This window comes from Hevea brasiliensis, chromosome 7, assembly GCF_030052815.1.
Source record: "Hevea brasiliensis isolate MT/VB/25A 57/8 chromosome 7, ASM3005281v1, whole genome shotgun sequence".
NCBI classification, from domain to species: Eukaryota; Viridiplantae; Streptophyta; class Magnoliopsida; order Malpighiales; family Euphorbiaceae; genus Hevea; species Hevea brasiliensis.
Window position 1 is genome coordinate 4,744,570 of NC_079499.1, and position 25,140 is coordinate 4,769,709.

The following is a 25,140-nucleotide window of genomic DNA, read 5'->3' on the forward strand; positions in this document are numbered from 1 at the left end:
TCTTTAGATCTTCAAATCAGTTATCAAAGTTGTTGATGAGATTTAAATTTGTGTAAGCAGACAGAATTGTCTATACGTGTCTGAAAATAACATCCATGCCACCAATATCTTCATTATTCATCAGTGGATTTGATTATACTCAACTTTTGTTGTTTAAGGGACATGTCCATCACCAACAGGAAAATATTTCTCAATAGAGAAAAGCTCAAGAGTTTCAACCTTTAAAAATGCTAGTGTTTTCAGCTCCCTTTAAAGACTAGTCTTTGTCTAGAGAATTTCCTCTTCTCTTCTCTTCATAATCAACACAAAACTTTGAAAACTTAACCCACTAAATAGAAGTAGCCCAGATTCCCATCCCAATAATTAAGGTCTACAATCAGAATAAGACCTCGATTGTTATCAGTTTCACTCACCAACGCCATCTCCTGCTTCTCCCCTTCTGCAGAGTCTTAGCTTTGTATTGAGAACACATTGCTGAGCCATCAGCTTGGCTATTCAATTGAGGTGCTGGAGTCAGTAGCTTTAATGTATGTTTTTTTAGTACATCTGGGTTTGTATGGAAATGATAAACTTTCCTGCTATGGTGGCAGATATAACAGTTACATCTAGGTCTATAAATAATACAATCCAGGAATGGTGAAGAGAAGAATATCCTGCCATGAAAAATGTGTATCCATTCAAAAATAATACAGGGTGTATCTAATAAACATACAACCTGGGAATAAAAAGTCCCCTCTGAAAATGTTCTATTATACTGTTGACATTTACAAGAGCTTCAAGTGAGAAAAACCTTTGACAAGCCCAAGACCATAATCCCCTTAAAAGATTGGAATCAACATCACTTCCATTTGTCATTTCCTGTGGGCAATTCAATAGCCAATGGGCATATCCTTTGTGTTACTTGTTAGACATCTGCTCCTATTGCTGTATTGCTATGTTACAAATTTTCTTTTTGCAACCTCCAGATACATCTCAGTTTTCATATTTAATGGCTCCAAAGGTGAATAGATCGCCATAATTTGCAGCAGTGTTAGTGACAGAAGCCACTATTAATTTGCATTTTGCAGTTTTGATCTGATGTATTCATCTTGTAAAAGGATTAAGTTAGAGGCTTAGGGCTTCCATGCTCAAAACTTGACAAACGATGATCTGATAGTACAGCAAATAGTTGTGTGTCTACAAATAGCTGCAAAACACATAGCAGGACGCATAAGCAATTAAAAGCCCTATGACTAGTCCATTAAAACAAATTGAGAATTGAGCAGAAGGTGCATATAGGCTCAATATGTCAAAATCTTCAGGATATTTGCTTCAGTTGATCACAAGTATCAAAACAGCATCAAGAACAACACCAAACTAGACATGAAGATATCAAATGTAGGTAGAATACAAGAGGCCTGGTTATTGTCAAATAAGTGGGTAAAAGAAACATTCATGAAAACAAACTTAAATTACCTTTATAAATGGTCGGTCCCTATTGGGAAAGGAATCAATAAAGCTGTCTTTAAGAAGTAAGCAAACCTGTAAAGAAAACCAAAGATCCTGTTAGATAAGTATGACTTGGTGGCTACAATGTTTTTCTCCTATTAATAGGATGAAAATAGAAAAATAATAACTTCAGGTTGTCTAACCCTGTCATTGTTTGATTGTACATTAGTTATTGTGTGGGACCTCAAATCTGAACAAATAGACTCCAAGTAGCGCCTCATAATGGTCAAAAATTTGGTTGCAGCTTTAGCCTGAGAATCAGTAAATATAAGAAAACGTTATCCGAAGGGACGAACCAATAATAGTTGCAAGTATAGAGCCATTCACGGGCCTCAGAACCATTGGGTCTACACAACACTAAAATAAATTTTATCTTCTAAATTAATCACTAATAAGGTTTATTTATCAAGGACAACTTTGCAGTAAAGTTGAAAAAGTAGAAGAGAGCAAAATTAGTCCACTGTACCATAGGCATGCAAATACAATGTGAAGCTTCTAAAGTGGTGTCATTCTATAACCATAATACGTGCTTCATAATCAGCTATCTATGAATTATAAAATTGAGAATAATGTAGTATTTTTATTGGTTAAAAAGAAAATTACATACTGGAATAATTTTGGTTAGAGTCATGAAATTTAATGATTTAGGGAAGATAAAAGTTTCTGGTATTAAGACAATTAGCCATGCAAGCAGAAAAGTTTTCGTTCCAATGAAGCTATGTATACCACCTGAGTTTCATTGCACCTATATACAGGATGCTTTTTAGCAATCGAATTTTGAGATGATAGTTTAGCATGAGATGGTGCAAGTTCAGAAACAAGCTCTTTATACCGTGGAAGTGCCGGCAAGCGACACATTTTCACCTGAAAATTAGAAAAAGAAAAATAAGGGGGGAAATGGACAACAGTACGAACACCAAGGAACTCATTAATTTTTAAGATAATTTGTTTAAAAAATACACATAACATGGCTGGACCAATAGAAAATTTTAATTTCTAATAAGAAATGATGGTGCTTTGTTATGATAATGAATAATATTCTTGGGTCACCTAAACATATCATAAAAGAGCTTATTTCAATGACTCAAATTTCAAAGTCCATGTACATGATTATAAGGAAAAAAAATTTGTAAAAAGTTTTAAAGGATAACTGAAAATATGTGTTTCTACAAATTTTAGAGCAGGAAAATAAAATGAAATCCAAAGACAAAAAACCTGATCCTTGACCACATTAACATGGACGAGATCAGATGTTTTCATCTTCAAGTCTGCCGGATTTTGTTGTATGCCAACCTGCAAAATAAGTTGGGCTGTATCAAAACAATGGCAAAATTATCTAGCAATACCTGGAATAAAGTTCCAAAGTGCAGATTTTCATTAAAAAGATTTGTTGGTGTGTATTTCTTATCTGCAAAGAACTAGCAATCTTCGCAAATGAAACACTTTACTTCATCTATATAGTGGACGAAGAAATTACAAGCAGATTGTGGCCCACATAAGTTTCCTGGATATTACTACATGCAATTAACCTTCATTTCCTAATTACACCGGTTAATTAACCCATATTACTTGAGTAAAACATCCCAAAATACACATCATTAAGAATTGAAACAAAAAAACTCACTATCAGAGAAATCAAACTAGTTATTGAAACACAATAGTTGATAATGGCTATGCAATTCTAAATTAGCATACATGCAAAATAACCAGTTTCAATTCAAATGTCAACAGGAAAAAGTTACTAATGATAAAGGAGAATTTAAAAATACAGGAAGTACTAAGATGATGATACTTATGAAAGAATTTTTAGGAAAATTTCTGCTCATTGTCTACTGCCAAAAAAAAAAAATGATGTTGGTTTCCATGCTTTGATCCTTGTTGAAGTTTTAGGACTATCTCCTTTTTTTTTTTTTTTTTTGAATTCCAATTTTGTTGAAACCGAAACTATGTAATGATCTTCAAACAACTTTACATAAAATTTGTAACAAGGCTTATCCAAATATCTCTTTAATGTCATTAAAATTAACAAAAGTTGAGAAATAACATCTAACTCAATCACATCTTTCATCCAAAAGAATATAATCTTGTCCTCAACCATTTGATAGACCAAACTACTTCCAAACCATCCGAATTCTTCATCTTTACCCATGATTTCAGTCCTGCAAAATGTGACATCTTCAAAAGCTTCTTATTTTCTTTGCAGTTGATGCGAAAGAAAAGAGAACAAAACATTATATTTTAACCAGATCACTGCTTGGAAAATAAGCCTGCCAAAATCAGCAACATAAAACAAAGAGCTTTATATGAGGCCTCGTACTAGCACCTAATTAATCCTATGTTGTCTTCACCTTTCATCCTCTGACTTAACTCTTATTCCAAGGCTACAACATAATGGAGCACAGTTCTAGTGGATATTGATAAATCATCCTTCTGAAGATGGAAATCAAGTCCCTCATATATGTATCCAAGTGATGCCAGCCTGAAGTTTGGCTAATGGTATAATACTCGACCACCATATGATGTAAAATTCCAGTCATCAGAAAGTTTGGCCATATGACCTCTTAACTTTTTCTTTTCCCTTCAATTTAAATCCTATGATCACAGAAAGGGGAACAAACTAGAGTTCTAGTTTGTGGAGATAATTCAAATAAGGAATCACATGGCAAAGAGAAGAGATTAATTCACTAACAGATACAACTATAACAATTACAAGATATCTTGTCAACGAAATGGTAAAACAAGTGAAACTCACAATAAAGGGAACTGGAGCATCAAGAAAATCAAGCATCCTCCCTGGCAGAACCTGTAGAATTTAGCTTAGTATCAACTATGCCAGTTATATAAATACCTATTAATAGCATGAGCAACAGATACTACAAATTTCAAGTTTTTCTAGAGCAAAACCAATCACATAAGATGTAATAGTCCAAGCCACATTTTGACCAAACTATCATGCAAACCCTTGCATCTCAACAAAATTTCATATTCTGGAAAAAGTATCAATTATCCAATGTAAAACTTCAAATAGAATTTTGAAAAATCAATTTTTGACTTATAATGTATAAAAATGCAGAACGTATGATAATAATTAATGGAATATTTATCAGATTAAATAAAAAGTTCCATATGTTTTGCCATATGAGCCATTCAGATGATAAACACCTTTAGATCTTTTCTTTGAGTTTAACATAGCTGAGGCAAAAGAAATAATTTTCATTAATAAAGAGGAAAATTTTAAAAAAAATGAAGAAAAAAGATGCCATTATTACTTCCTTATATGAAGAACTAGGAGGAAGACTAGCTCTTTTCTTCCTACAATATTTTGTAGCTAGAGAATGAGATCCTCTCATCTCTAGTTGCTGCACTTTTAGAATCTCATCTTAAGAATTAAAAGGCGATTAGTGTGTTTGAAAAGCAGCATCATTATGCTTATTAGTGATGAAATGCAGATGAATATTTGAGGATGTGAAATTTCCTAGTCAAGTTCTAATTCTAGGATCAAGTTCAGCCATATGCCTTTTTGTTTCCCATGCATAATATGTTTCCTCTTCTAAACCTTTCAAACAATGTTGCAGTTTAGAAGCAATAAATTTATTTGTTTTATTATGCTCCCTCTAATGTATATTAATGTCATCAAGGGTTGCATAAGTAGCTGCACCTTCTACAATTCTTTTTCAATAATTGAAAAAAATGATCTGACATGCAATGACTGACATAAATTTTTTACATAAATCCATCATGTTCTCTACTGGATCTGAACAGAAACCTTTCAAACTAGTATTAACTTACTGGAAGAAATAAACTCTGCCATTGAAATGGACGAATGATGGGAACAAGAGATAACACTATAGCCGATAGAACACCCTGAATTGGTTGAAACTAAAGTCAGCCAAAAAGCCTATTCAGATAAGCCATTGGTAGGGAACAAGAACTGCCAAAACTGCAAATAAGAAACTAAGGAACATTTTAAAAAAAGAAAACCTCATATGTGAGTCAGTATGATAACAGTATCAACTCACCAGGTTTGGACATACTACCACCACTTGTTTTTCTAGTAACACTCCTGTAACTAGCATCAAAACCTGGAAGAAGTACTGGGTCAGACTTCAAACTACCTACATAAGTCCCATAAGCAACAAAATGGATGTAGGCTTGAAAGTTGAACTTGAAACAATAAATGGGAGTTTTTAAATAGATGAAATGGATTGAAAGGTTAATCTAAATCATAAAGTTGTACAAAGTTAACTGCTTATACATATCCAAATCACTGTATGTTTGACATGAAATATATTTTTTCACCCATCAAAAAAGACATTAACCTCTACAAAGAACAAACTAGAACACACATCAATGAAAAGCAACACTAATTCACATCTATAAAATGCAAATTTGAGTAAGAAAGCATCAAACTCAGATGCCTACATACAGTGTTCAAGAATTTCTGAGATGAAATCCAATATAAGGTGCAGAAAAGGGGTTGTAATTGTAGTACACAGGAACCAAAGGAAAAGGAATTCCTGCTTCTAACTAGCAGTCCACCTCTCAAACCTCTCAACAAAATGGCAAAGAATAATGTATGATGAAACAGTGAAGTATAAAGCACTGGGTTCTAAAAAATGAAATGAAATATGAATGCAGATTTGATAGAACTGTACAAATAAACCTTCCCACTCCAAAACTTCATATGTAAGCACCAACCTAAAGATTACAAATATTCTACCATTATATATAAAAAAAAAAAGATCCTCAGAGAGAGAGAGAGAGAGAGCTACAATAATTTGCAGTTCCAAAAAGAAATTGTTGATCCATAGAAAGGCTTCAAAACAATCTGTCACAGACTGTTATAACGTCAAGTTTTTCTGGTTCCGCTTTGTAGATCTACTCACTGCGATAAGAAGCAGCAGTGATGGTTCCATTTTCAGCATTGCACATGGATTAGCCCTATATTTTCAAAATGATCTAAAGCTGCAAAATGCTGAAGCAGGTTACCCCAATAAGGTAGACTATCACCCAACTAAGATCCCTCTGAAGCAGGGTCCCTAAAAGACACTGCTTTGAAGCCTCAAACCTGCTCCTCTGATTTCATGACCAAGAATTTACTATTGCAGAAGTCCATGCCCATTACCCCCTAATAACACTAAAGAAATTGACGCAAGAACAGTAATTAATTAAGGAAATTTCAAGTAAGCAGAGTAGCAAACAGCCCGAAAAAAAAACCAATGCAATGCAATTTTGCATAACGAGAACATTACACTCCCAAGAAATTGATGTACCAAACACTGTTGAAATCAATCCAATGCAACTTTGCATAACAAGAACGTTACACTTTCAAGTGACAGAACTCGACATATAGTTGCAGTTGTCCATATTGATAATGCAAAAGCTTCTTCAGCAGCAGCTAACTTTGCATTGACCTATTACCCATATTAGTAGTTTTAAGCAAAAGTATTAATAAAAAATCAAAGCTGAAGAACTATTAGTGGAGAAACAAATACCTCAGTAGCTTCAAACATAGCTAAATAATATTCAGAAAATCCTAGGTCAGAAACTGGAGGCCTCTTATACTCGATAGCTTGTAAGTGTTCAAGAGGCTTAAAAACTATTTCACTTCCTCGTTGGGGAAGACGCATGGAATGATAATCACATACCATCTGCAGCAAATCATTTTTGTTTTTCTATCCAAGAGTTCACACCCAAAAGAAAATTGATTCAATGGTAGTTAAAACATCAACTATGTGAAATAATAAATGTATAAAAATAAGGGAAAATAAACTAACCCTAGCCCATTCCATTATTAAGCCACCATCAAAAACTTTTTCACAATTTGCAAAAATTTCATCATCCTCATCCTCTAATAACATGCTTCTAACTGGACTGCCAAAAGATAACAATATATTACTGAAATTGTACAAAAGAAGAGTGCGTTGGAAGGTGCAGAAGATGACAAACATCAAGCTAACTGACACTGAGTGAAGGAAAGCAGGAAATTGTACAAAGATTTTACAAAATTTACATTACTCAAACCAAAAAGCAAGGACAAAATGCAACAGAAAATTTTTAAATTTGTCATATCCCAAGCTGAGCAATCAAGTAAACATATGATAATCGTAAATCTACTACCTGAATAGGGTATCAAAACTTCCTTGGCATACCAAACTATGGCTCCTAGAGAAGTTAGATGTCCCAATCTCAGGAGAGGCTTGGCCATTTTCATAGCTCCCATTAATTCTTTCCAAAGCATCAGAACGAGTTTCTGATGACTCAGAAGCACAATCATCAAAATTCTTCCTACCATCCCTATCTACTTCCCTCACTTGACTCAAATCTGAAGCCTCACTAGTAGCACCACTTTCAGGAGAATGAGATTCCCATGTCTTTGGTGATGAGGTTCGAATGTCATCATCTGATACAATTCCAGCAGCAGCAGCAGTAAGCGCTATTGCACTGTCAATGGGTATTGCAGAAGCCATCCAATCAACATCGCACTCCCTATCAGGGTAGTCAACATTCATATTCATTCGTTCATGTTGTTTGGATGCTGAATGGACACTACTCAGCGATACTTCACTAACAAATTGTGTTATCCGATTCAAACGCTCTTGTGCAGTGATACTGCATGCAAGTAAATACAGCAAACTGTACTGGATCAATGCTTAAAAAAATAATTTTTTTTGCTCCACAATTGAGCAACTACTTTTTCTTACAAGTTGAATGAAATTAAAAATAACCTGTTCAGCATCTCGTAGTGTAACTGAAAGAAAGGAACTCTAGTTAGCAAACAGTAGCAGCGAGGTGCAGAAACCAAAAAGCGGCAGCACTGTCCAGACAACCGTGAAAAGGGCGACATGGTGCCTAAAATACCAGGTGGCCTTTGAACAATTTCTGTTACATGTAAGCAAACCCCATAAAGTGTGTCATTATCTGCAACCTGATCAATTGAAAAAAAGAATACATTAAGTATTCCTTTATTTCTAGAATCTCAGACAACTGAACTAGAAATCAACAAGAAATGAAAAACAACCAAATGAACTGACACATAAAATTTCAATATACAATTAAGATTAGTGATTCCTTTTGCAATTACAAACATTTTAAATGGAAGTCATGCAAAGATGTGGAGAGTGTTCATGGTCATATCACTCAGCAAGTTTATATTAAGACAGATAAAAATTGAAAGAAACTAAATAAAGAAATTCTTTCAGGAAAATTCATATACATAAAGTGGCTTGTGTTTCTCACAGTAAAAAAGAATGGGCATCATTTTTTGAGGGGAGAGGGAAGAAGGTGAAAATCCTCCAAAAGGAGGAGCACAACGGTGTACAACAATGAGAAACAGAAAAAAAGCCTGAAATACATGTAAATTTAGCCAATGTGCCTCATTCAAATAGATAGTTAGATGAAAATTATAATACCCGCCACGTTCCGACGTCAGAATATCTGTCCTTAACGGAATATTCTAGTGAAAATTAAAACTTCACTGACAAGAGAGTGGCGGTAAGATGTAAAAATATATTTATGTATGTGTGATGTGTTCAAAATGTATTTAAGAATGAAAAATGTAATGTTTCAAAGGTTTTATTTCCTAAAAGTTTTAAGTAAGTGTTTTTTTGGTAGGAGTTTTGGTAGCCCAAGTATTCGCAGCCGAAGTCTCTTTTCTTGCTCAAATATTCTTTTGGACAGAATAGACTCCGGCGGTCGAAAGCCCCTTGACAAATAGGGTATAAAAAGGGTCCAAAACTTATTTTGCTACCAAAACACTTTGGTTTTTCCTCTTACTTTCTCTCTCAACTATTGGGGCATACAATGAGCTCTTGAAGAGATTTCCTTGAGTTTTTAAAGATCTGAAGGTGGATTCTTCCATTTAGAAATTTGGAAGAGTAGATTCAAGCCTTAGGGTTTTGATTCTCTCTTCTCCAAGCTCTAAGAAAAGAGGTAACACTTTTCTTCTCTATCTAATAAGTAGATCTAAGAAAGTTGATAAGGGATTAGGTTTCTCTAACTTCAATTTCATGAAAAGTTGTTTTTAAGTTGAGTTTTGAGAAAATTTATACATGTTAGAGTTAGGGTTTTTTGATTTATGTGAAAAATTTATGTTTTGTTGTTAGTTTAGTAGTGTTTAAGTATTGTGGGCCTTAAACGACTAGTTTCCCTTGATGGATTTGAAGAAATCCACGCATATGCTATGTTGGGTTTAGGGAAAATCTAGGATTTGAGTTTTTGATTAATGTATGTGAGTACTAAACACGTTTTCAAGTTGATTTAGGCCCTAGAGATTGTATATATAATGGGATTGTGTTTTGAAACATTGGAGTGAGTTTGGGTGTTGATGGGAGAAGGATTCAGTAGGTTTTCGACTTGGAAATTCCAAAAATTCTCTGATTTGGCTATAACAAGCCAAAGGTTCAGCAGCCGAAGTATGCAATGTCTCGAAAAATCTGAAAAATTTTCAGGTTCGGCAACTAAAGTCCAAGACTTCGGCAGCCGCAGTCAGCACTGGACAAAAGGGCCGTCCGAATCCTGAGATTTCGGTAGCCGAAATAGGTTCTGCCTGACTTTTTTTCTCTTCTTTTCTAAGGTTCGAAAATATGGTTTCATGGTACCAAAGGGCCTAGAATAAGATGTTTAGGATATGTATAGAGTTTTAGAAGCTTGTATAACACTTTAGGATCCGATTTTATAGGATCGGGCTTAGGAGACTCGAAAGATTAAGGATCTGAGGATAGCTATTGTTCGAGTTAGGTGGTTGATAGGTTTCAATAAGTGAATAACTCTAATAAAATGTAAAATTTTTAAATTTAATTTATAATCATTCTCATACATTATGTCATATTTATTTAAGATGTATGTATCTAGAACACGAAGATGTTGCATAATTGCATAATTGTTGTTGATAGATTGATGGACGTTGGATGATCCACTGACTCCCCCTATGTTTATGACTATGTTATGTTATGTATGTTATGGATCCATAAGTAAATCTCATGGGAGATCTTTATAATTCCCCATCAGGGGAGATCTATAAGTTGCCCCGGATGCATGACACATGTCATGTTTTAAGTGAAATTTCTAAGGAGCCTTTATATGAGCCGGACACATTGGATTTGGAGAGTTACTAGTAAAAAGTTCATCCTACGTGAAATGTTTGTGATGTGAAAATCCATATGAATGATGCATTGCATATATGTGAATTAAATGATATAATTAATGTTAGTTAGTTTACTCACTGAACTTGTATAAGCTTACCACTTTCTCCTAACCCCCAGATGCAGGGTTGTAGAGTTAAAAAAGTAGGTCATCAGAGATAGTTTTAGGGCTCTTCTTTATAGATGATGATAGATGGATGGACATATAAAATGTGAATGAATAGTACTGTGCTGATAATTATGAAAGATTGGAGTTATGTAATATTTTAAGTATGATGTTTATGTTAACTCTTTTGGGAGTATATATGCTAAACCATTACGCTTTAAAGTTTTATGTATGTTAAGGTTTGAATTTTGAGCCAAATTTATGTTATGAATGTCTAAATATGGATGAAAAGACTAAAATGTAAAAGTTTGGAGTATGCATAGATGGCGAGATACAGGAATATATGTATGTTTTACTAGTTTTAGGCTTGTTACGGATTCCGGCAATCTTAAGTTGACCCAATCCCTAGCGCCGGTAATGGCTCCTAGCCTGGGTTGTTACAAAAATCTTAATTGAATCCTTACCATTAAAAATGCATGCATTCATGACTACACTCACAAACAGCAAAATGTGACAGGAACTCAAGAAGAATGTTAGGACTATGGACTGATGAGCTAGATAGATTTAAGGATTGTTGAGTTGGAGCTATGAGAACCATCGGATTGGACTTTGGAGGGAAAAATTATAGAGATAGTTAGAATAAATGAATTGGTTAATTGTAACTAACTCAAGTAAATACTGTAACTCTTGTAATTGACATTTCATGAATGAAATAATACAATACTCTTTCTCTCACTAATTCTCTCTTTCTCTCTCTCTCCTTGATACTTCTATCTTCTCCTCTGTTCTCTTCTCTTCTTCCTTCTCTCTTCCAATCTTCTTCTCTTCTTCTACATTCTTCTACCAATCTGGACTGAGGGTTTGGTCTATGAGCCATAGTCCTAACAAAGAAAAGGCCAGGCCAGGAACTCATGTGAAACTAACATGGTTGACTACATACAAGTATAGTCAAATCAAGATGGGACAGGACGAACGGTCTGCACCACAAAAACTTGCACCTTAGTCCAAATGGTACGTTTTTATTTGTTATGGTCTCCAAGCATGTACTCCCAAGTTATTTATTTTAATTTGGTGGCGAATTTTAAAAGTAATTGCATAAAAAAATTTATATTATTTATAGAATCCGAGGTAATTGCATCTTGATCAAACAACTGATGAAGGAGATTAGTGAAATAGAGAGTCCACTGGACAGTGTTCAACTAGAGGAGATGAGGCTGAAATTTGACAAAGCAATATGAACGAAGAGGGATAACCAATCGATGAAGGAACATGAAACCATTTGGTTTCAGTGTTCCTATGAACCTGTTACATAACAGATCCCTACTATCCAGTATAGCTGAGAATATAGAGGAAAGAATAGGAAAAGAAGAGAAAGAAGTAGAGATGAGACAGAGAGAGAAGAGAAAGAACAGAATTTATAGATAAGAACGAGAATTTCTATCTATTTTCAACACCCCTTATTGTCCTTAGTCATAACAGAACCATGTTAAATTTTAAAGTTCAGTAAATATTGTTTGAAGCGGAAAGACTGCAAAAACATTGATCTGTGATAATGATTGCGAAGCCACACCACATTTTAGTCAAATATCAATTATGTGCAAAGAGTAAAATTGATTCCGCAAATATCAGAATCCAAAAGCAAACTGCAAGTCCAAATAAGTTAATTAAAGCACAGTTAGTTATAATTCTAGTTATAGAAATTCAAATCCAAATCAGAAGCATTCTATGAAGTAACCATGTGTATCTGGAATATAAATGAGTTGAAGAAACAAAAGAATGTTTACCTTAAGTGAAAATGTGAATGCTAGATCATCCCTGCCCATATGCATCTGCAGAAAATATGCAGTACTGAAAATGTTATTTCTTTCCTGAAAGCCAGTTACAATGTAAAGTGAAAAATCCTTCTGCACTGACAAAAATGCACAAACAGGGACTTTACACTGAAATCAAGTTTTAATTAGGTTATGAGGTGAATAAAGTGAAAGACTTTATGACCTATAATATAAATCTAGTTTTAATCAGTTTTTGTGGAACTTAAACTCAACAGAAGACATCTCCCAAAATTAACTTAGTTTTATCAGTTATTGAGGACTACAAACCTTCACCAGAAAAATCTTCTTGCAATGGAGTAAATAACAAGTTGGATAGTAATCATTACCAAGAAATAAGAAGCTTCCCTGAAATCCAGGGAAATCATGTTTTGAAATCCAGACAAGATAGAATTGGGATTTGAACATTGAGCACTAGCAATTTGGTTGGCTCACCACCAAGCGACCAATTGGTTTGTGCTACTATTGATTCATAAAAGAATTTCTTGAAAGCAAAAAAAATGACAGAGACAGGTTTTACATATGGAGGCTTGAAGCAGAAAAACATGGCAAATGATTTGACATTTCCTGAAACCTGACAATGTCAGCAACTTTGAGTCCTTTGGCTCATGAACCATTTAGCAAACAAATAATCTTTTCCTCAGATAAGGAAATGAGTTGATTTGTTTATGCAACAGTAGAAAATGAAAAAAGAATAAAGAGAAAAATGATTTAACTATTGAATCTCTTCATATTTTCTCATAGTTATTGTTATGGAAAGTCAATCACTATATTATTTCTCTGTATATTCTGCATTCTGTATTCCTATTTAGGATTTCTTATTTAGGATTTCTTCCTAATTAGTAGAACACAATTATAGGAATCAATTGTATATATATACCCATGTACAGATTAATTGAAATTAAGAAGAATCATCTCTTTCTACATGGTATCAGAGCAGGTCATCTATCTAGGGTGACTATTTGTTCTCACCACCCAGTTCAGGAGAGACCTTGGCCACCGACGGGCCGTTTCGACTCTGATTAACATCGCCGGAGTCGCCTCAACCCCCTCATTCCACCACTGTGTACTGTTGCCTGATCCAGTACACCATTAAAGGACTTCTGAGGTTTGGCTCTCAGATCCTATTTCGGTATTTGCTTGATTTGTGATTTTTGGTTATTTTGCTGATGTAAGCACTTTGGATTAGCGTTTCAGTTAGTTTTCTTTGTCTCAACAAATGGCAGACAATAAGAATGTTATTTCTGATGTGATTCCGGTGATGACTAAGATAATGGAACACAAACTTAATGGTTCGAATTACCTAGAGTGGAGTAAGACTGTTAGGGTCTATTTGCGCAGCATTAATAAGGATGATCACCTTACTAAAAATCCACCTACGGATGATACACGACAAACTTGGCTAAGAGATGATGCTCGGTTGTTTTTGCAGTTTCGGAACTCGATTCACAGTTAGGTAATTAGTTTAATTAATCACTGTGAATTTGTTAAGGAATTGATGGATTACTTAGACTTTCTGTATTCTGGTAAAGGGAATATCTCCCGTATTTATGATGTTTGTAAGGCATTCTACCGTGCTGAGAAAGAGGATAAGTCTCTCACGGCTTATTTTATGGATTTTAAACGGGTATATGAGGAACTTAATGTATTGTTGCCTTTTAGTCCTGATGTGAAAGTTCAACAGGCCCAACTGGAGCAACTGGCTTTTATGAGTTTTCTTGCAGGCCTTCCTTCAGAGTATGAGACTGCTAAATCTCATATTCTCTCCAGTTCTGAGATTTCCTCTTTGCATGAAACGTTTACACGGGTCCTTCATACAGAGAGTACCCAATCTTCACAGCCTGCCAGTAGTGCTCTTATTAGCCGTAATCCAAATGGACAACAGGGTAATAGAAGAGGAAGTAGAGGAGGAATTACAGGCAACAAAAGTAATCAGCGTAATGGAGAGGCTAGTTCTAATCAGGACTCAAGAGGAGTCATTTGTTATTATTACCATGAGCCTGACCATACAAAATATAATTGTCCGCAACTTCAGAGGAAAAATCAGTGATCACAAATGGCAAATATGGCAGCAGAGGACTCTACAGTATCTTCCTCTGATAAAACTATTTTGGTATCTGCAGAGGATTTTGCACAGTTTTCCCAGTATCAGGCATCTCTAAAGCCTACCAGTTCCCCTGTCACTGCGATCGCTGAATCAGGTAAATTCACTACATGCCTTGTGTCTTCCTCATCCAAATGGGTTATTGATTCTAGTGCGACAGATCACATGACAGGTAATTCTAGTCTTCTATCTGCTTTTCAGTCTAATCTCACTTCCTCTACTGTTACTTTAGTTGATGGTTTTACTTCTTGTGTCATGGGTTCTGGAACTGCGAACCCGACTTCATCAATTTCTTTGTCATCTGTTTTGTGTCTACCAAAATTCTCTTTTAATCTACTTTCTGTTAGTAAATTTACTCGTACCTTAAATTGTTCTGTTTCCTTTTTTTCTGACCAGTGTTTGTTTCAGGATCTTACGACGAAGTAGATTATTGGTAGAGGACGTGAGTCAGGTGGTCTCTACATTCTAGAAAATCATGTACAGCGGTCGCTTGTTTGCTCCAATACCTTAACACCTCTTGAAGCTCATTGTAGATTGGGCCATCCTTCTTTGTCTACCATGAAGAAGCTGTGTCTTCAGTTTCAATCTTTATCAGTACTAGAATGTAAGTCGTGTCAGTTTGCAAAACATAATTGTTTGCCTTCTGTGTCTAGAGTCAATAAACGGGCTTCATCCTCTTTTGAGTTAGTTCATTTTGATGTTTGGGGTCCTTGTTCTGTTACTTCTAAAACTGGATTTCCTTATTTTGTTACTTTTATTGATGATTACTCTCATGTTACCTGGTTATATTCAATGAAGAATCGTTCTGAGTTGTTTTCTATCTTTTGTGCCTTTTGTAATGAAATCAAAGCTCAATTTAATATTTCTGTGCGCATATTAAGAAGTGACAATGCCAAAGAATACTTTTCAGCACAATTTCAGTCTTATATGACACAAAATGGCATTCTTCATCAGTCTTCCTATATGAATACCCCATTCCAAAATGGCATGGCCGAAAGAAAAAATCGGCATCTTCTTGAGGTAACTCGTGCTCTTCTTTTTCAGATGAAAGTTCCTAAATACTTTTGGCCGGATGAAGTTTCTACGGCTTGTTTTTTTATCAATCGTATGCCGTCTTCTGTACTTAATGGGGATATTCCTTATACTGCTTTGCTTTCTACAAAATCTTTGTTTCCTGTTGAACCCCGTATTTTTTGTTGTACCTATTTTGTGCGTGATATTCGTCCACAGGTTACTAAATTGGATCCAAAGTCTCTCAAATGTGTCTTCCTTGGGTACTCCCGGCTGCAAAAAGGGTACCGTTGTTTCTCTCTTATTCTTAATCGTTATCTTGTTTCTGTAGATGTCACATTTTTTTAGTCCACTCCATTTTTTCCTCAATCATCTGTGTATGAGAGTCAGGGGGAGGAGGATGATCTCTTAATATATACTGTCCAACCAATGTCTAGTCCTCTCCCATAGTCTCTTCCTTCTGTCTTTAGACCTACTCGACCTCCCGTTGTTCATGTTTATTCCAGGAGATTGGAGATTCCTGACTCAGATCCTCCACCAGCTACTTCGTTGGGAGATCCTGTACCTCATACTGATCATGATTCTGATCTAGACTTACCCATTGCTCTTCGTAAAGGTAAACGTTCATGTACTTACCCTATCTCTTCTTTTGTTTCTTATAATCAATTGTCTTCTTGTTCTCAGTGTTTTGTTATTTTTTTAGACTCTGTTCCTATCCCTAATATTGTTGGTGAGGCACTGTCTCATCCTGGCTGGTGTGCTGCTATGAAACTGGAAATGGAGGCTTTAGATGCTAATGGTACATGAGAACTGTTGCCTTTGCCCACTGGTAAGAAAGCTATTAGTTGCAAATGGGTATTTACAGTAAAAGTAATCCTGATGGTTTTATAGCTAGATTAAAAGCACGCCTTGTAGCAAAAGGATATGCTCAGACATATGGGGTTGATTACTCTGACACTTTTTCTCCTGTAGCTAAACTTACTTTGGTTCGCTTGTTTATCTCTTTAGCAGCTACATATGATTGGCCTCTGCACCAATTCGATATCAAGAATGCTTTCCTTCATGGTGATCTTCAGGAGGAGGTGTATATGGAGCAACCACCTGGATTTGTTGCTCAGGGAGAGTTGGTAAAGTTTGTAGGCTTCGGAAGTCTCTTTACGGCTTGAAATAAAGTCCTAGGGCTTGGTTTGGGAGATTCAGTGAAGCAGTACAGGAATTTGGTTTGCAAAAGAGTAAGTATAATCACTCAGTATTTTATAGGCAATCTGAGGCTGGTCTAATTCTCCTGGTAATCTATGTGGATGACATTGTCATCACTGGGAGTGACTCTGCAGGTATTTCATCTCTTAAAACCTTCCTCCAAACCCAATTTCAGACCAAAGACTTGGGATTGTTAAAGTATTTCTTGGGTATTGAAGTTATGAGAAGTAAGAAGGGTATTTTCTTGTCTCAAAGAAAATATGTCCTCGATTTATTGACAGAGACAGAAAAATTAGGTGCTAAGCCTTGTAGTGCACCAATGACTCCAAATTTATAACTGTTAGCAAGGGATGGTGAGTTGTTTGAAGATCCAGAGAGATACAGGAGATTGGTAGGAAAATTGAACTACCTTATAGTCACTCGTCCTGACATTGCTTATGCCATTAGTGTGGTAAGTCAGTTTATGTCTTCCCCGACTGTTGCTCATTGGGAAGCCTTGGGACAAATCTTGTGTTATCTGAAGGGCGCTCCAGGAAGAGGTTTGTTATATGGTAATCATAGGCATTTGAATGTTGAATGTTTTTCAGATGCCGATTGGGCTGGATCTAAGGTTGACAGGAGGTCAACTACTGGATATTGCGTTTTTGTTGGAGAAAATTTGGTGTCTTGGAGAAGCAAGAAGCAGAGTGTAGTTTCTCGATCTAGTGCTGAATCCGAATACAGAGCCATGGCACAATCAGTATGTGAGGTAATGTGGATACTTCAATTACTAGATGAGACAGGTTTTAAGACCTCCCTGCCTGCAAAATTGTGGTGTGATAATCAAGCTGCTCTCCATATTGCTTCTAATCCTGCATTTCATGAGCGGACCAAACATATTGAGATTGATTGTCACTTTGTTCGTGAAAAGATTCAACAACAGATCATCTCAACAGGACACATCAAAACTGGAGAGCAGTTAGGAGATATTTTCACAAAAGCTCTGAATACAGCTAGGAATGACTACATTTGTAACAAGTTGGGCATGATTAACATCTATGCTCCAACTTGAGGGGGAGTGTTATGGAAAGTCAATCACTATATTATTTCTCTGTATATTCTGTATTCTGTATTCCTATTTAGGATTTCTTATTTAGGATTTCTTCCTAATTAGTAGAATACAATTATAGGAATCAATTGTATATATATACTCATGTACAGATTAATTGAAATTAAGAAAAATCATCTCTTTCTACAGTTATATATGTAGCTCAACAAGCATGGATAATAGAAGTGGATAAAAATTAATACCCACGCACTCTACCCTGCAAACAATATGTATTGTCAACAACAAAGAGGGTTATAGGAATTATTAGATGCTGCAAGAATAATTACTTGTATCATAGGACAGAAAAGTGAAACTTTAGTTCACATACCTGTCCATAAATAAGTTCATTTAGTTCACTTAATGATGGAGTCCTCTCTAATAACCGTGTCTGTACAATGAGAATCCACAAATAAGACTGTGAAAGATGATTAGCACCAGACATGAGCTAAGCACGTTAACAAGTAGAACATAGTCAAGAAATCAACAAGCAAATGCAAATTATAACAACCTAGTACAATTTCTTTTAAAGCAACTAAGTCCTAATCCCAAACGAGTTAAGGTTAGCCTATGTTGATTCATTTCCTCCATTACACTCAGCCGCTAAATTCTTTCCCACTACTTCCCTGTGTCATCCTATGGACCTAGACTTAGCCCTTCCTTTCCTATTTCTTACAACTTCAACGTGCAACCTTAGTGCATTTGCTAGTCTACAAAGAACATGTTTGAACCATCTTAATCTCCTTCCTCTCAAATTTTCCTCAATACCATGCCACTTCCACCTTCCTTATATTTCCACACATCCATCCATATTAGCATCCGCATTTCTTCCACTCCAAGCCTATGAATGTGTTGTTTCTATACCACCCAACACTCGTCATATGTTGTGGCTAGTTGAATCACAATCCTGTAAAACTTCCCCTTCCACTTTTCAAGCAGTTTATGATCATAGAGGATTCCTACTTCACATTTCCACTTCACCATCCTACTTTAGACATATGGATAGCATCCTCCCCACTTGCCCCATATCTTTGTACTATAAATCCTAGGAATTTGAAGTGTGTGCTTTTGGGACCTTTATGTCATTTGAGCTAACTGCACTTCTATCATTTTTCCTTTCATTGCTAAAATTGCAAAGTATTACTCTGCCTCAGTTTTACATAACTTGAAACCCTTAGAATCTAGTGTTTTCCATGGGTCCAAATTTTTGTTAACACCAAGTCGAGTTTCACCTATTAAAACAATGTTATCTGCAAATGTCATACACCAAGAAATATCCTCTTGGATGTGTCTTGTCAAATCATTCATCACCAAAACAAAAAGATAAGGGCTCAAGGTTAACCCTTGACAGGAAAATCTTTCACATCACCTCCAACAGTCCAAACATGATGTACCCTTCATACACATTTTTCAACACCTCCATGTATCTAATAGATATACATAATACAATTTCTCTTTTAAAAAAGGTAGTTAATATATATAACACAAAAAGAAAGCGCCTCTTCAACCTTTTCAAATTGTGTGATAGGAACACATGATGTGTTAAGCCCTCGCCAACCCATGATGAAATTTAACTAAAATTTTGAAAACAACTCAACTCAACTCAACTCAACTAAACCTTTATCCCAAAAATTTGGGGTCGGCTATATGAATTCACTTTCTCCGCTCTAAACGATTTTGGGTTAAATCCTCATAAGAGAATTCTTTGAATCTACACATTGTCACCACTAGTCCGTTTAAAGAACAATGATATATAAAGAGATACAAAATTTCTTAGGATTAAAACTACATTTTGCTAAGTTTCAGACACATTAACCCTTCATTTATGCCAAAAATATCACATTTTAATTTCATTTAGTGAGCCATATTCTAGCAAAGAACTTGCTCCTCTGATTGGGCAATCTATAAAACCTATTATACAGAAACCAAGAGATGTGAAAATGGACCATTCAAAGCTAACTTTACTTTCTTGTTTCATTACACTTTTGGTTAAGTCTTTCTTTCATCCCTTTTCCATTTGGGGTCATGAGGATAATATCTGGCAAGTTGCCAAGTCAGAAATCAGGCAACTATTGACCAGAATATGCTTCTAGTTATCTCATGAAACTAAAACTAATCCTTACTATTTCTTTTTTTTTTTTAAATTAGAGTTTAGTTATTGTGCAGAAATTAAATGATAAGTTGGGAGACTGTGGGTGAAACTGACCCATGAAATGTAGAGTAACTTATGATTACCAGAATTGGAAACTGATTTAGATTAATCCTCTTATTCATGTAGCAGATGAATTCCAAATAACCACATAAAACCATAAAAGATCAACAGCTTCAAACCTTAACACCTTCAGGAAAACAGAAGGAACCTAAATCCTTTAGGCGCATAGGTAATCTCCTCCCAGGAGGATATTTAAAAAGTATCTGCAAAAGAGAAAATAATTGTAATGTCAGATAATATGGAAAGGGGACCAGATTTTATCAAGACAGAGAAAAAAAATTACAGTTGTGGTTAACGTCTTTATCATTATTATTATTATTATTATTATTATTATTATTATTATTATTATTATTATTATTATTATGTCACTCAAAAAATTCCCAGCTCATTAACTGTTGCAAAGGGCTCTGGTCAGGATGCCTAACATGCATGTCAGGCAAAGCAATTTCATATTAGACATCTCACTAAAATATAAACATGAACTGAATTATTTACATGGAAGAACACAAAATGCCTCATCATCAATAAGAACAAAGCAGCATAATAAATTGCAAAGTTGAACAGATAAAAAATCACCAAAAAGATTGTGAAGAGAACTGCCACATTTTGTAAACCTAAGCTGAAATACGACCTGCATCAGACTACATATGATACTGTTGACAATATTATAAGAGCTTTATTAAACTGACAGTCGGTTAACCTGGGGTTCCATTGAAGGAAATGTAGGCCCCTGATACTGCAGCCTTTTGTATGCTATTGTATCAGATTTTGATGCCTCAAACTCCCATTTCTTCCTTCTTGCAAATACATCCTCCACAGCCTCAAGATTGGCATCAGGATGAAGCCCCACAATAACAAAGTGTTCAAATAGTGAGGTAGGCGCCTTAAATTTTGTATGGTCCTACAACAACATCCTCCCATCGCTCATTTGTTATAATTTGACAGATATATAATCCCATTAAAATAGCATCAATTAAAAAATTAAATTATAAAAGAACATTTAAAAATGTCAACTAAAAACAACCACCAATATTAACTTCAGATCTCAGAAATATAAAAAAGAACAAATCATCAAATTGCACAAATTACATTAACTTGCAACTCATTGATACCAAAATTGCAATGACAGTAAAGCTAGTAAGACCACATCCCTCTAACTGTCTTCGCTATAATTCCTTAGAGGTTATTCCAAGAATCAAGTCGATCAACATGCAAGACAGGAAAATAGATAGAGGAAAAACAAGGCTCAATAATCTTTCAATAAAAATCACATTGATACATCAAGATAAATAGAAAGGAACAGGAAAGATGCTGAGATAAAGGGTTTAGTTTACCAGTTAAAAGGATGCTCAACATAAATAAAACTGGCATTGCATGAGTTAAAATATACTGCAACCAAATCACATTTGACAAATTTCAGTTCAATTCCATTAAAACATCTTTGGAGCTAACAAGTAGAAAATACAAAAGAAACTAAAGTTTGAAGAGATGTATTATGAGGGTAAATTCCATCGACCGTCACTAAATCTAGGTACTTTATTTTTGCCCACTAACACCGATTTATTAAAATAAAATCATTAAACTTTATTTTTATTACAGAGAAGTCCTTCCAGTGTGAGCTCCGGTCAAAAGCATACTTGGCTTTTCCAATCTGGCTTTTTTAATTAAAAATATTTTTACGTGTTACATTGGATTGGCAGAATCATAATTAATGTTAAAGCTTCTGGTTCACCTAGGAACCAGTTTCGCGGTGAGTGCCATGGCCAGCTTGTCTGGCCCTTGTTGCATAGCAGCGCTGGGCGCTGTCTGCGGCGAAGCAGGGCAGCTGACGCCTAGACACCGGCAAGCTTCTCCTCACAGTGTTGCTGGTCTTGGAACGATTCCAAAACCACTCATCTGCAACCAATATAGCCCAAACATGGCAGCACTGGGCTGCCGACCACCTGCACGTGCCAAAGCCCCCCCCCCCCCCCCCCCCAGCAGCCTACAGCCTCGCCTGTTATGGCTAGATCACCCAGCAAATGCCAGCACGTCCATCTCGAAACGAAGGTATATTGCCACGAAGTAACCTTTTGCACGTAATTTATCAACTATGGACTCACTTAGCTTCATAATATGGCTTAAATCTTAGGGCATGGTAGTTAACCCTGCACCTCAGTTGCTGGTATTTAGGGTTGTCAATTTATTCAGCTAAACGATGTGAAAAGGGAGTCAGAAAACTGGCTTCATGTTGCTTCATCTTCCCCAGAGCATCAGTTGTATACGAACTAATAGAAGCATCTGTAGGGGGCGCAGCTGGGGCAGGAGGGAAATTTTTTTAAAAAGAAATGAAGAAGGAAATTAGCATTCAATAATTAATACGATTAAAATTTCTATCTGCTTGATTTCACTGATTCAAAACACAGAACCCCGTAAAACTCCATCTAAAACCACAGCAAATAAATTAAAATTTCTGATCTGCTTGATTTCCAGGAAGGAGATGTTGTGATGGTGGGCGAGGAAGAAAGGGAAGGAAGAGAGGAATGGGAGAAAAGATAGTAGAGGGGTAAAATGGTAATTTTATTATTTTTTAATAATTGTAAATTGTAGAAAACTAATGCTTTTAAGAAAACAGTTATGGGATATTAAACTGGGGAAAAAAAAGGATTAAGTACCAGAGATTTGGAGTGAAGCTGATACCACTGACGTTTCTGGTTAGCCAAGACCTCTGGATTGAAACTGTAATCTTGTTCCCGTGAGTTGCCACCCCACCGCCATGCCTTTTGCATCTGAGTTTTCAATTTCTGAAAACTATTGCTACGCATTTGCCCTGTGGTTATAATTTCACTTTGACATCGTCTATGCGCTGGCTGAGGTGCTGGATTACCTGCGAGGGCATTATGCAGTGCCTCGCCAACCATGTCCTGAGATATATTCTGTAACACCACGTATGGGGATGGTGGCTGATCTTCTTGTGACCGATCCTCTTGAGATTCAGCATCTTCCTTTGTATCCATCTTCTTCAACACTCAGCTCATCATGTACATTTCAATCTTTTAAGCCATTAAATACCCACCCTCCATTAATTTTGAGCAACAAAAGCTCAAACCCAGAATTACAAATAAATTCACGGCATTTACAAATACGAAATGAGTTCTCTCTTAACCGTTCATGGGATTCCTCAAATTCTATTGGATCTTTATCACGTAAACTTCAAATTTTGATTATGACAGCTCTAAGAAGCACACATAAACACCTGTTACAATAAATAAATAACAATGTAAAGGGTGAAAACACAAACACATTAATGCAGAACGTAAAGTGCCAAATCAAGAATTCAAACATGCCAATTAACATATTTTCTAATTTAAAAATAAAAATAAAAAGCATCTGGATGAATTGAATGCCAAATTTCAAGAAGGAATTGTTCAAAATTTGGCAATAATATGCATACCTTCTTCTTGTTCTTCTTCTTCTCTTTCTTTTTGGATGTTTTGAGGGCGTTGGTTCAGAGAGAGAAAGAATTGCTAAAAATAGAAGAGAGTGAAAAGTTACACAAAAAGAAGATGTGTTTGAGCCAACTCTGCCTTTCAACATAGCAGAAAAAGGAAAAGACAACTCAGGTTTCCCTCAAAAATAGTCTCTTACTTCTGTCCCAAAATTTGTAAATAAATAAATAAATAAATCCCTGGGATTCACATAAATTTCACAAAAAAAAATAATACCTAATGAATTTGGATTACATTCAAAAAGACCAACCAAATTAATATTTTAATTTTTTTTAATTTGAAAATCTAAATATAGTAACATTTAATTCAATATTTTGTGGTTAGTGACTTATATGATTTATTTATTTTTAATTTATTTTATTTTTAATTTATTTTTATCATTATACTAAATTTTATCACCATATTCTCTATGTTCATAAATAATAACTTTTATTTTGTTTAAAATTATCTGTCACATTTAAAAAGTTAAGGAGAATTAATTATTTTTTTTCAATTTTATCTTTTATCTGTATAAAATATAATAAATATTTATATAATTTTTTAAAATTAATATTATCACATCTTTCTTAATTAAACCATTATTTGTCACTTTAATTTTCATTTCTTTAGATTTCCAAAAAAGAATAACTAAGTAAATTACTAAGTATTTTTTTATAAAGATGAGGTCATTCACTTATTTCTTTAATTACCGTAAAAATTCTAAATGTGACTATTATTTATGGACGGAGGGAGTATCTAATAGTATTTATTTACACAATAAATTTTCAAACAATAAAATAATTATAACATATTATAATTAATAATATTAATATTAAAAAATTATGATATAATTTTTTTATTAGGCAGATATAAAATTTCGAAAGTTTATATATCTCTATATATATTTTCATTTGAGGAAATTATATTTGAATTTTAGGAATTTAATTTCTATTTTTAGCATTTTATTGATTTATTTTTTTAACTCTAATCGGTATTTTTTAATATTTTTAATTTTTAAATATTTTGGTGTTAATAAATAAAATTGTTTTAACGAGTACTTAAATCGTGTCCTGCAAGAGGAAAAAGACTGAGACGAAAATGAGAGAGAAAAATAAAAAAATTACTAAAAAGAAAATGTTTTGGACCTCTTTGCAAGAAAACTTCAGGCAGAGGGATATAAATGTAATTTCATGACAATTAATTGTGAAATTATGAAAAAGCCTATATGATAGCATGGTCCCTTCTTCTATAGCAGGCGCACCATCTCCCTTACACAGTTATATCTCTCCCCAATTTTCCTCTCTGTTCGCCTCGCTTCCACCTCAAACCACCACAAGCCTCTTCCCCTCACTCTTGGCCACACCCTCCCAACGCATAACAATTACTCAAATCACTGGAATCCTACCAACCGAAGAAAATTTGAGACCCAATCCATAAATAGGGTTGACAACCGGTAGAGCATGGTAAAAATTACTCTGATTATTATTTTTAAGATT

At 34.9% G+C, this 25,140-nt stretch overlaps 1 protein-coding gene across 6 annotated transcripts; it reads right to left on the minus strand.

The window, feature by feature from the left end:
• Positions 1-634: 634 nt before the first annotated feature.
• LOC110660094 (uncharacterized) lies at positions 635-23,756 on the minus strand. Of its 6 annotated transcripts, none has more exons than XM_058149828.1 (19): positions 23,611-23,756; positions 22,832-23,412; positions 20,878-21,078; positions 20,297-20,380; positions 18,297-18,356; positions 12,522-12,566; positions 8,217-8,416; positions 7,609-8,100; positions 7,266-7,362; positions 6,984-7,139; positions 6,813-6,902; positions 5,508-5,570; positions 5,278-5,367; positions 4,241-4,291; positions 2,704-2,781; positions 2,218-2,352; positions 1,632-1,739; positions 1,456-1,521; positions 635-1,186 (listed from the first exon to the last, which is right to left on the minus strand). In XM_058149828.1, the coding sequence occupies exons 2-19, from the start codon at positions 23,171-23,173 to the stop codon at positions 1,100-1,102; spliced, it is 2,445 nt and encodes an 814-aa protein (XP_058005811.1). In that variant the 5' UTR covers positions 23,174-23,412; positions 23,611-23,756; the 3' UTR covers positions 635-1,099. The 6 variants fall into 6 exon arrangements, with proteins under 6 accessions (XP_058005811.1, XP_021673957.2, XP_058005810.1 ...); XM_021818265.2 differs by having other exon boundaries at positions 5,278-5,352; positions 6,984-7,163; XM_058149827.1 differs by having other exon boundaries at positions 6,984-7,163.
• Positions 23,757-25,140: the final 1,384 nt, after the last annotated feature.